Source organism: Callithrix jacchus, chromosome 9 (genome assembly GCF_049354715.1).
Source record: "Callithrix jacchus isolate 240 chromosome 9, calJac240_pri, whole genome shotgun sequence".
NCBI classification, from domain to species: domain Eukaryota; kingdom Metazoa; phylum Chordata; class Mammalia; order Primates; family Cebidae; genus Callithrix; species Callithrix jacchus.
This window is the reverse complement of record NC_133510.1, coordinates 35776038-35788921: the sequence shown is the minus strand read 5'-3', so window position 1 is coordinate 35788921 and position 12884 is coordinate 35776038. Positions and strand designations below refer to the sequence as shown.

Here is a 12884-nt window from a genome sequence, read left to right as displayed (position 1 = left end):
GGATTGTGATATTTTCCTGTTGGACAGGGCCTATTACCATTACATATTGTCCCTCTTTGTCTCTTTTAACTGATGTTGCTTTAAAGTTTGTTTTGTTTGATAAAAGAATAGCTACCCCTGCTTGCTTTTGGTGTTCATTTACATAAAATGCCCTTCTCCACCCCTTTAAGTTTATGTGAGTCCTTATGTGTTAGGTGAGTGTTCTGAAGGTGGTAGATAGTTGGTTGGTGAGTTCTTAACCATTTTGCAGTTCTGTATCTTTTAAGTGGAGCATTTAGGCCATTTACATTCAGTGTTTGTATTGAAACGGGAGGTACTGTTGCTTTCATTGTGCTCTTTCTTGCCTATGTACTTTTGTTTTTGTTTTTTAACTTGTATTTTTGCTTTATAGGTCCTACGTGATTTATGCTTTAAAGAGTTTGTTTTGATGTGTTTCCAGAATTTGTTTCAAGATTTACAGCTTCTTTTAGTGATTCTCGTAGTGGTGGTTTGGTAATGGCAAATTCTTTCAGCATTTATTTTATCTTTCCTTCATGTATGATACTTAGTTTCTCTGGAAACAAAATTCTTGGCTGATAATTGTTTTGCTTGAGAAGGCTGAACACAGGTCCTCAATACCTTCTAGCTGCTAAGGTTTCTGCTGAGAAATCTGCTGCTAATCTGATAGGTTTTCTTTTATAGGTTACCTGATGCTTCTGTGCCACAGCTCGTAAAATTCTTTCCTTTGTCTTAACTTTGGATACACTGATAACAATGTGCCTGGGTGAGGATCTTTTTGCAATGAATTTCCCAGGTTTCTTTGTGCGTCTCATATTTGCGTGTCTAGGTCTCTTGCAAGGCTGGGGATGCTTTCCTTGATTATTCCTCAAAATATGTTTTTCATGCTTTTAGAATTCTATTCTCAGGTACACCGATTATTTTTAGGTTTGATCATTTAACATAATCCCAGACTTCTTGTAGGCTTTGTTCACATTTCTTATTCTTTTTTCTTTGTCTTTGTTGGATTGGGTTAATTCAAAGACCTTGTCATTGAGCTCTGAATTTTTTTTTCTGCTTGTTCAATTTTATTGCTAAGACTTACCAGAGCATTTCACATTTCTCGAAGTGTGTCCAAAGTTTCCTGAATGTTTACCTTTTTTATTTAAGCTATCTAGTCCCATGAATATTTCTCCCTTCACTTCTTGTATCATTTTTGGATTTCCTTGCATTGGGCTTCACCTTTCTCTGGTCCCTCCCTGATTAGCATAACAACTAACCTCCTGAATTCCTTTTCAGGCAAATCAGGGACTTCTTCTTGGTTTAGATCCACTGCTGTGAACTAGTATGATTTTCAGGGGTGTTGAAGAGCCTTGTTTTGTTATATTACAAGGGTTGGCTTTCTGGTTCCTCCTTTGAGTAGGCTCTGTCAGAGGGAAGGTCTAGGGCTGAAGGCTGTTGTTCAGATTCTTTTGCCCCATGGAGTGTTTGTTCCTTTGATACAGTACTCTCCCCCTTTTCTTATGGATGTGGCTTCCTGTGAGCTGAACAGCAGTGATTGTTGCCTCTCTTCTGGGTCTAGCCACCCAGTGAATCTACCCAGCTCCAGGCTAGTACTGGGAGTTGTCTGCATAGAGTCCTGTGATGTGAACCATCTACGGGTCTCTCAGCTGTGGATACCAGCACCTCTTCTGGTGGAGGTTGCAGCAGCGGGTTGGAGGGGTGTAATGAATTCCATGAGGGTTCTTAATTTTGGTGGTTTAAAGCTCTATTTTTGTGTTGGCTGGCCTCCTACCATTAGGTAGAGCTTTCCAGAAAGCATCAGCTGTAGTCGTGTGGAGAGGGATGGGCAGTGGCTGGGGCCCTAGAACTCCCAAGATTGTGTATCCTTTGTCTTCCACTACCAGGGTGAGTAGGGAAGGACCATCAGGTGGGAATGAGGCTAAGCGTGTCAGAGCTCAGACTCTCCTTGGGTGGGTCTTGTGGCTGCTGTGGGGGTTGGGGGGTGAGCTTCCCAGGTACTGGAGTTGTGTACTTAGGAGATTATGGCTGCCTCCACTGAGTCATGCAGGTTGTTAGGGAAGTGGGGGAAAGCTGGCAGTCAAAGGCCTCACCCAGCTCTCACACAAGTGAAGGGTGGGTCTTACTCCCACGGTGTCCCCCTCAACAGCCCCAAGTCTGTTTTCAGGAGGAGGGTGAGATGGGCTTGAAAATTTCTACCTCCCAGCTGTGAAAGAAAAGGGCTTTAGTTCTTCCCCCCGCCTATAAAGTCTGCATGCCCGATTCATGTCCTCCCCCTAGTTCTGGCCACAAGGTTCCTTGCCCCATTCAAATTGGTACAAAGTTCAGTTAGAGAATTCCTTTTCTCTGTGGAGTTTTATCCCCTGCTCCTCTGGCCACCCTCTGGATGGACTGTTGTGGTGCCAGGCATGAATGGGCAGCCTGGGATCCAGTGGGATCCCAGGGCCTTTCTGCTGCTTCCTCTATCCCCATATTTTGCTTGGCTTTCTAACTTGACTCAGCTCCAGGTAGAGTCAGAAACTTCTCCTACAAACAGAGTTTCAGCTTCTCCAGTGGGGGTGTGTATTCACATTTTAGGTTTAATCCTTGGACGGTATTGAATTTCACAAACTTTGATCACTCACTGTGTTCCTTATCCCCAGACAAGCTTTAAATAGTCCGACTATTTAATTCCAGCTGCTCTACAATTAAAGGGTGGCCCATGTGATCTGGCATCAGAAAACTGGGCTCCACCCTTAGCTCTAAAACTTATTAGTTGTATGATGGCGGACAAGTCACTTAGTTCATTAAGCCTTCGCTTCTTTAGCTAGAGCATAAACAGAAGAGCTGCCCTGCTTACTTGACAGGATGTTTAGGAAGATCAAGAGAGATACTGTCTACAAAGATATTTCAGAGTGTTAAATACGTAAAGCAGTAAAAAACGTTTATTATTGGCCGGGTGTGGTGGCCAATAATAAATAGTTACAAGCCTGTAATTCCAGCACTTTGGGAGGCCGAGGCAGGTGGATCACGAGGTCAAGAGATCGAGACCATCCTGGTCAACATGGTGAAACCCCGTCTCTACTAAAAATACAAAAAATTAGCTGGGCATGGTGGCGCGTGCCTTTAATCCCAGCTACTCAGGAGGCTGAGGCAGGAGAATTGCCTGAACCCAGGAGGCGGAGGTTGCGGTGAGCCGAGATTGCGCCATTGTACTCCAGCCTGGGTAACAAGAGCGAAACTCCATCTCAAAAAAAAAAAAATGTTTATTATTGTCATGACCATAATAAATACACCATTTGAGGGGCTCAAAGCAGTTCTGTCCTACTTTTTATCTTTTCTGTTAGTATCTATTGAGTTAACACATACTAGAGTAGCACCTGGGATTTAATGACTGCTATTAACATTATTACCAGGGCATATTTTCTAAAGGCTTTCACTGTCTCTTGTAAATAAAGTGAAAGAAGTGAAGTCCTGGAGGTTAAAGTAAAGCAGTTCTGAAAGCAAGAACATCTGCCCACACACAATGGGATAACACTCTCCACTCTTACTCTGAGTTAATAAAAGACAGAAGAGTAAGAGGAGAAAATAAAGGCAATATTAGTCTGCTAGAAGAGTGGCTTAAAAGAATAAATGACCCCAAAGAAGTTTCCCCCACATTCTCTTTATCCAAAGCAAACTCAAAAGCTTAAAATTCTGAATTTTCTTTTCCACTTTACTACTGTTTTTCTTTGTAACCTTAAAACAGAGTCATTTAACCACCTGGTCTTCTCAGGTAAAAATCTGATACCTTTCATTCATCCAAGACAGACTGATTATCTGTTTATCAGAATATAACAAAATATAGTTTATTATAAGTTCCTCAAAAAAGAAAGATATTATCAAACCCGCATAGAATTTGGTGTTTTCTTTCTCACTACCTGCTTACACCTTCCTCCTCCAAACATGAACACATGTATTTTGGTTGTGGTAATGATAATGTGGAAATTATTAAGTTATGAGAGTCATATTATAAAATAATCACCGCATCTAAAAGTTAAATATAATGTCTAAAATATGTAATGTTTTTAAGACCTTACAAGTTCTCCATTCAGTAGGGTAGAGAATGAGAATGTATATAGGTTGGGATATAAAGAAACATAATTATCATACAAATAAAAAATATGTATCTATATCTATGATATACTATCTATAGATAAACATGGTAAAGGAAAAGAAAATTAGATATTTCAAGAAGAAAATCTATGTCATTGAGACAGAATAGTAAATAGGTCAAGGGAAGCAGAATAAAGGATTCTTTGAGGGAGAAGCGAAAAAACTAAAATGGTAAGATTATATAATACAACTGTGAGGATGATTTATCTTTTAATATAACCTTTAATATTGTCTTTCCATGTAATCTTTCTATAAACTCTTCTTGGTGAGAAATAGAATTCAAAATACCACATAATTCAGTTCACACAGACTTTGAGATGAAAGAATTTTTAAAAACATATTTCAACTTCTACACATTATTAGGATTGAATTAAAATAAAGAAAAGCATTACCTGCTTTACTGCCCACTTAAAAGAGAAGAAGGTGGGGAAAAAAAGAGTAAAATTGTATATGCATAAACATATGTGTTATATGTAATAAAATATCCTTGGAAAATATATTCTGAATTAACAAAGTAACAAAATAAAAGAAAGCATAATTAAAATTTCTACTAAAAACACAAAAAGTAACTTTTTAGATTCTAATAGATTATTTTCAATCAGAAACAAAGTTTATGACAGTATTTACTTAATCTTGAGAATAACAGAAAAAGACATACAAATACACATACAGAAATGAGAATTAGAGACAGCAGGAGAAAACACATTATATTGAAGTCCCACATTAGTCATTTTTCATACAGACAGTAAACAGTAGTACAGTCTATCATAATGACATTGACTTACACTAAATTTTATGGGCTTATAATATGAATGTCTGAAATTACATACTGTGAAGAAACAACAGTTATTCAGCATAGGTATCATATTATTTTAATGTCTAACCCTCTAAACTCTAGACATGAACATCATATTAATTTATTCAGGGAGCTGATTAGCTATTTTACATCATGTAGACACAGTCTAAGTTCAGCTATCATTTACTTTGTTTTATTCTTCCCATTTTCCAGAATTGATCATCAAATGCGAGCAAAAGCTCTATGACAACACTATCTGTATCATGTGCAGTTTATAATAAGCAAAGTACATCTATCATAAATCTTAGAGAAGATGAGGATCGTTCTATCATTTGTCTTCATGAAAAAAAGTGAGGCTTTGGAGAAATGAATGCTTTATTAAAATCTGAAGCATCAATCAGCTCAATTTACACTAGTTACTGCTCATGGATTATGACAATCATTTCACCTAGGAACACACTGGCCCCAGGCACTACCCATAAACTACAGGCGGCTCTGTGATACCTGCTTTAAATAAAAACAAAAAAAGTACAAGAAAAATACTTTCAGAAACAGAACACTTATTAGATTGGTGAACTAAAGAATTCACATAGGATTATTACTGCATCTAATTATTTGATGCCTGGTTCTAGCCTAGCTGCAATTCTATACTTCCACCAGACTGCAAAAGGGGAACGCATCTCAGGACAAGTCATGATGTGCCAAATCCAGAGAACAAACAAGCAAACATGCTGGGCACCAAACCAACAAATGGGCCTTAACAGAGCTGGTAAAGGTGAAGAAAAATAAAAGTTAATGTCAGAGAGAAGGAGGAGAGGACAAAATATTAAAAATGCAGACTCGAAAATTAAAGTCTAATGGGGATTATGATTAAAGTCAAATCCACAAAGTGTGTGAATGTATAGAAAATGGAGTTTCTTAACTAATCTTGATTTAATCTACTGGCTCATTGGGTCCTAATCCTTATTTTTTAAAAATATGTTAATCAACTCACTCTTCTCAAATTATCATGAAATAATTCATCCTATCCCAAGTAATTAAAAAAATCAAGAGTCTCAAATACAAATGGTTTACCAGAGAAAATTTAATTTTACATAATTTGTATTTTCTTAATGAAAAAATTCAATCAACAGGTGGGGAGGGGAGGACTTCTAAGATGTGGCAGCTTTTAATCTAACAATATGTGCCTTGGGGTACCTCATACCTTCTCTAATCTACATTTTATTATTTAGGATCTTAAAAGTCTACTCTGTGGAGTATTTGAAGAGTCCCGTATGGCCCTTATCATAATTTGAAATCTTCTGTGTAACTGTGAGTTTATTTAATGTGTGTTTCCTCAACCAGCCAGTACATCCATGAGGACGAGACCCAGGTCTACTTCAGTTACTGCTGTAGGTCTAGTGCAACAGACGCCCTAAAAAATGGGTTTAATACTGAATGAGGGAAACCTAGTAGAGCCCCTAATATTTAGTCCTTCCCACCCCCAGCACACATACAGCTTCGGGAATTACTCTTCAAATTAGAAAACAGGGAACTTTTCTCTATTTTCCACTTGCCATCCCACTCAATCTCCCCTCTACCATACTCTGGTTATAATAAATGTACACCTCCTAATGTCCATATCACATTGCAATGTAGTCGACTACACCAAAAAGAAAGGAATTGGTTATCTGTGTGCCTGTAGTCTCTGGCAATGCCAGGTGATTTCCTTCTATTTTATTTCCAACCAACATCGTGAAATGCTTTAGAAAAAAATGACATATTTAAGCTCAGCATACAAAGAAGCATTGGAAGGTGTAAAAGAGAAATTATATGGAATCAAATAAAGCCAATAATATAACAAACAAAGTAAATCACCTCTTTCTAGTTGCAAATTACAGGAATTAAAAAATTATAAAGTTAGTATCTCCCCAAAGGATAATCCATATATTTAACCAGAACAAATCACTGAGTCTACTTTGTTTCATGTAAAATAATCCTTTCACAATCTTTTCAGTAAAAGCCGGAAAGAAATACGTACATGATGGTGTTAATGCCTGAGAGCTGTTGGAACATTTGTAGGCCACAACCCACAATTAAAGCTCGGCGAGTTGGGGGATAACTCAGCATTCTGCAGATCACAGGTCCAGCTTTTTAAAAAAGAAAGAAAAAAAAGGATACATCTATTATTTTTAGCTCTCATAGTAATTTTTCCCAATAGAATAAGTTTTCCCAAATCTTCATGAAATCAACATGACTAGGCATTTAAAATCTAAACAACTCTATTTTTACAGAAATCTGGGTACAATGTTTTATGTTGCAAACAGACAGTGCATTTTTGTTTTTGTTTGAACCATAAAAGTGACAAGAGAGAATTTAAGTTTAAGCAATTTATGGGTACTAGAAAGACCTATATAACTAAAACTGTCAATTATTCTTCCTTAAATTCCTGCAGGCTCTAGTAATTAATCACTTTTTTGTTCTTCAACTTTCTTGCCAATTAAGTATTACTTAAAATCCATCCATGTGGGACTACTTAAAAGTCACCAGCAAAAATTGTTTTAATCAACCAAAAGAAAAGTATTCATTACAAACAATTAAACAAAGAACAAAATTCATTTTATTTTACTAAAGTTACAGAATTTGGGCATGATGTCAGCCTTGGTAAAAGCTACAATGGAGATTATTAATAAAAGTTACTGGCTGGGCGCAGTGGCTCAATCCTGTAATCCCAGCACTTTGGGAGGCCGAGGCAGGTGGATCACGAGGTCAAGAGATCCAGACCATCCTGGTCAACATAGTAAAACCCCGGCTCTACTAAAAAAAATTACAAAAAGTTACAAAAAATTAGCTGGGCATGGTGGCGCGTGCCTGTAATCCCAGCTACTCAGGAGGCTGAGGCAGGAGAAGTGCCTGAACCCAGGAGGCGGAGGTTGCCGTGAGCCGAGATCACGCCATTGCACTCCAGCCTGGGTAACAAGAGCGAAACTCCGTCTCAAAAAAAAAATTAAAATTAAAAAATATATAAAAGTTACCAAAAAGTTAGTAAAGAAAAACAATAAAAAACAATATCTAATATCTACCAATGTGTAGGTGTGTGCGTGGCGCAGTGGCTCAAGCCTATAATCCCAGCATTTTGGGAGGCCGAGGCGGGTGGATCACGAGGTCAAAAGATCGATACCATCCTGGTCAACATGGTGAAACCCCGTCTCTACTAAAAATACAAAAAATTAGCTGGGCACGATGGTGCGTGCCTGTAATCCCAGCGACTCAGGAGGCTGAGGCAGGAGAATTGCCTGAACCCAGGAGGCGGAGGTTGCGGTGAGCCGAGATCGTTCCATTGCACTCCAGCCTGGGTAACAAGAGTGAAACTGCCATCTCAAAAAATAAATAAATAAATAAATAAAAGTTACCAAAAAGGTAGTAAAGAAAAACAATAAATAAAAATACCTAATATCTACTAATGTGTACGTGTGTGCGTGTGTGTGTGTGTGCATTTCTAAATTTTGAATAGTCTCCTAAGAGGCAATCAGTGGTTATTTTAGAACATAAATTGACTTTTAAAATGGCAGAGATGCCTTGGTCTTCATCAGAACTCTGGATCAATTCTGGAAAGCTGTAGATGTGAACCACTGAATCCTTAAGTAGGGTTCTGACCTTATTGATGCCTGTTGTCAGGGTATAATTACTAAAAGTGGCCCTTCCAGCCTCAAAAGTATTCCAGTTACAGTATCATCTTAGCTTTAAGAGTCATTCTAGATGGTGTCCTTATGTAGCTAGAGTCCCAGGACCTATGGTATTCCTACTGTTAGGAGATGGCCTGGGATCATTGTGATACTGATTGCTTAATTAGAGGTATTTTTCCTGAAGTCCAAGTTCTGTTAATGAACCCTAAGCCAAATCTAGTAAACTAAAATCAAAAGAAGTCTTACTATTTTAGGATCTTCTGAAAATCTAACACTCAATTCACAAAAATGAAATAGAATATGTTGTCTCAGCAATAAAAGTTAATATGGGATGACAAGACAGGGCATTAGTTAGAACTAAATATTATAGGGGTGAGAATATTCTATTCCTACATGGATATAAGTATACTCATAAAACTTGGGTTATTGCAAACGATTTTCTTTCTAAGTGGCAAAAGAGGACACAGATTAGTTCAGAGAACTGTTGAAGGCCATTCAAGCTAAATGTAATGATGATCCATTTAGAAAACAGGCTGAGGTTATTATAAATGTCAAATTGCCTTAGATTCTAGCAAAGCAGTATTAAAGCCTAATATATCAGAATGACTGTGTGAAACAGGTGGATTTTGAGAGTTTGACTGTAACAATGCTGAAATATATCTGGATCAGCTGCCTGAAAGATAGGCAGACTCATCTGCGAATCCAGATACCTACAAGTGAGACACAAAATAAGCAATGCACTACCTTTTTCCATTAATCAAAACTGTCAAATAAAAATAATATCATTTACCTTGTAAACCAAGAATTTTTTTTTCTTAAATGACAACAAAACAAAAACAAAAGCCTTTTCTCAGAGGAGAAATTAGTCTTTCCACCTTCAAGAAATCTATTATAATCTTTGGAGAGCTGCATCTACTTTCACTGTTAAACTGTCTCATGAGTTGATGGTCAGGTTAGGTAATAATGATATTGGAGGACAGAAATACAGAATATTTTGATAAATTACAACCAAAGTTTGACCTGCCATAAAAACAAGAGGTAAGCTATTGCATAAACATCACACATTTATTTCCTAGTTTTTAAAAATCTGGATTTGATATTTTCTCTTGATTTGGATTTCCTGTTAAAAATAAACAATGATAGTTCCTTTATTAGACTGGATTTTTTAATGGATAAATTTTGTTCCTAGCAGCTGCACATCTGATTATGCATAAACAAAATTAAAGAATTTCCTTTCATTAAAATTATAAACCTAGCTTTATTAGGCAGTAAAACTTACTTTACAAATGAAAACCATCATTAGTCTTTATATCACAGAATCTATGAGGCAGAAGAAAAATATCAAGTATATTAATTGGCTGAATGTTCATAAGTGAAAATTAAAATGCCATGCTCTGCTTAAGACATTTCTTTTGCTTTCGTAATTAGAAGTATTTTGTGCATACAAACATTTCACATTTAATTTTCTTTTAAATGTTTATCCTTAAAAGCAGAAATTCCATATAAAAAAACTAAAACCTTTAACCAACTAGATTAGAAACAAAAGATCTAAAATACAATACATAATAAAGCAGTAGATTCAAGATCCCAAAATGAGCTCATTCTTCTTTCTTCGTTCTGAACACCTCATACTACTAAGTTGCTAAATAACTTGCACAAGGTTGCCCAGGTGGCAGAGGCTCTGGCAGCAAGGATGAAAAACACAGTCCCAAAAAAGCAGCCACTTTTGTGGACAGGCTGTCCATGAACCTAGCCTACAGAAGGTTTTCTGAGTATGATCAAAAATGCACTAAAAGCCAGTTTGTACAAAATCCCAGCTCTTGACTTTCACTTCCAGCTTTCCCTTTCTACACGAGTCAACTACAAAGCCATGCAAAAATGCATGAAACAATTGTTCTCATGCTACTGGATAACAGGCAATGATGCAAAGTGATTCCTGAGATTTGGGAAACAAATGAGGTGAACTCTATTAATTGTCCCAGCTCAATATCTTAAAAAAGTTTCCAGGCTGCCTCACAGGGCGGGAAAACCAGGCAAACCTTGGTGTTTCCTTGAGTTGAAAAGATGCCAAGGGTGCTAGAGTTCAGATGGCAGATGTCCAGGGAAGATAGATTCAGAGAGGGAAGAGGAGAACTCTGGAGATCTTTGGAGTTACCCTTGAGTATTCAGTTGAGTACTGATCAGCGGAGGTGTGTGAGGAAACAACCCAAGGCAGGGAAAAGAGCTACTGGAAAAGAAGAGGGAAATCAATCCCAGGGGCTCATATGGGGCTGGGACGGTGCCTGTTCTGACCAATCAGAGTGGAAAACCTGAAGCATAGGAAGCTGTGTTCAGAAGGGATACACCATAGTAATGGTGTAAGTCTAGTCCTAGATTAAACATTGCTTGAATGCCATCTGAAACAGCATAAAAGCAAGACTCTACTGCTTCCAAGCAGCTTAACAGTATCCCAGAACAAAACTCAACAATGAGATAAAGTTTTATAATGTGGACATACAATAAAAAATAACTAGGCATGCCCAAAGACAGGAAAATATAATCTGTAAAGATAAAGGAACCAATTCATCAAGAGAATATATGTAACAACCCTAATCCTGTATGTACTTAAGAGCTTCCAAATATTAATACTTGAAACAAAAACTGACACACCAGCAAAGGGAAATTGAAAAACCCACAATTGTACTCTCCTATTTCATCACTTCTTCCTCAGTAACTCATAAAACAAGTAGCCAAAAAATCAGCAAGGATAGAGAAGCCTCCAGCAAAACTATCAACAAACTTGACCTGATCAGTGACACTTAAACCACAGTCTACCAAACAAGAGCAGGACACGCATCCTTAAATTGTATGGCCAGTGTCTTAGAATATTTACCCAAGGTAGATTATATTCTGAGCTCTAAACTAGTTTCAACTAACTTAAAAGTATTCAAGTCATATTAAAAATATCCTGACCTAATAGACTGTATAAAGAAAATGTGGCACATATACACCATGGAATACTATATAGCCATAAAAAGATGAGTTCATGTTCTTTGCAGGGACATGGATGAATCTGGAAACCATCATTCTCAGGAAAATGACGCAAGAACAGAAAACCAAACACCACATGTTCTCACTCATAAGTGGGTGTTGAACAATGAGAACACATGGAAACAGGGAGGGGAGCATCACACACCAGGGCCTGCTGGGGGGTTTGGGGGGCTAGGAGAGGAATAGCAGGGGGTGGGGGAATTGGGGAGGGATAACATTAAGAGAAATATCTAATGTAGGTGACGGGGGGAATGGATGCAGCAAACCACCACGGCAGGTGTATACCTATGCACAAGTACCCAGAACTTAAAGTAAAATAAAACTAAAGAATATCCTGACCATAATGAAATTAATCTAGAAATCAATAAATGAAAGACAACTGGAAAACATCCCCCAAATTTGAAACTAAGTAACACATTTCCATGAAAATTAGTAAGTATATAAAACTGAAAGAACCTAAACACATGGCATATAAAATTTGTGGAATGGAGCTAAAGAAGAACAGATAAAATTATGGCAATAAATTCTTAGGAAACCTTTAACCTTAAGAAACCAGAAAAAGTCCGACAAACGAAAATCAAAGTATGCACATGCTAAAAGTAATACTAAATATCAAAATGGAAATTCATGAAACAGAAAAGAAGACAGTCGAGAAAAATCCATAAAACCAAAACTGCTTTTTTGAAAAGAACGATAAAATTGATAAGCTTTATGCCAAACTATGGTAGGCTAAATAAGGGCCCCTCAAAACATATTCACATCCTAATCCCTGAAACCTGTATTATCTTAGATGGCAAAAAATGAACTCTGTAGATATAATTAAGTTAAAAGTTTTGAGATGGGAAGATAATCCTAGAGTATCCAGGTTGTCACTAATGTAATCACTTGTATCCTTATCAGGGTAGAGGCAGAGGAAGATTCAAGATAATAGCAGAGAAGATAAATGCAGAGATTGAACCCATGCAGTCAAAAGCCAAGGAACGATGGGTGCCCCCAGAAGCTGGAAAAATGAAGGAAGAAGTTGTGCTCTACGAATTCTGGAGGGGGTGTGGGACAGGAGTGGACATCTGGCCATCACAACTGTGAGAAAATAAATGTCTATTACTTTAAGCTACCAAGTTTGTAGTAATCTGTTATAGTAACCACCGAAAATAAACACACAGACTATCCAGGAAAAAGCCAGAAACACAAATGACCAATATCAGGAATAAATGAGGTGAACTCAGGACAGATATTAAAATAATAAGAGTATCATGAACAAT

At 37.4% G+C, this 12884-nt stretch overlaps 1 protein-coding gene across 4 annotated transcripts in view; it reads right to left on the bottom strand.

The window, feature by feature from the left end:
* The window catches only part of SLC2A13 (solute carrier family 2 member 13), a 385769-nt gene that overhangs the window by 207199 nt on the left and 165686 nt on the right, over positions 1-12884 (bottom strand). For all 4 annotated transcript variants that reach the window (XM_009003636.5, XM_002752368.6, XM_017975993.5 and 1 more), the window contains exon 4: positions 6948-7056. In XM_009003636.5, the coding sequence (XP_009001884.1) occupies positions 6948-7056 (109 nt within the window). The remainder of the gene's footprint in view (positions 1-6947; positions 7057-12884) is intronic.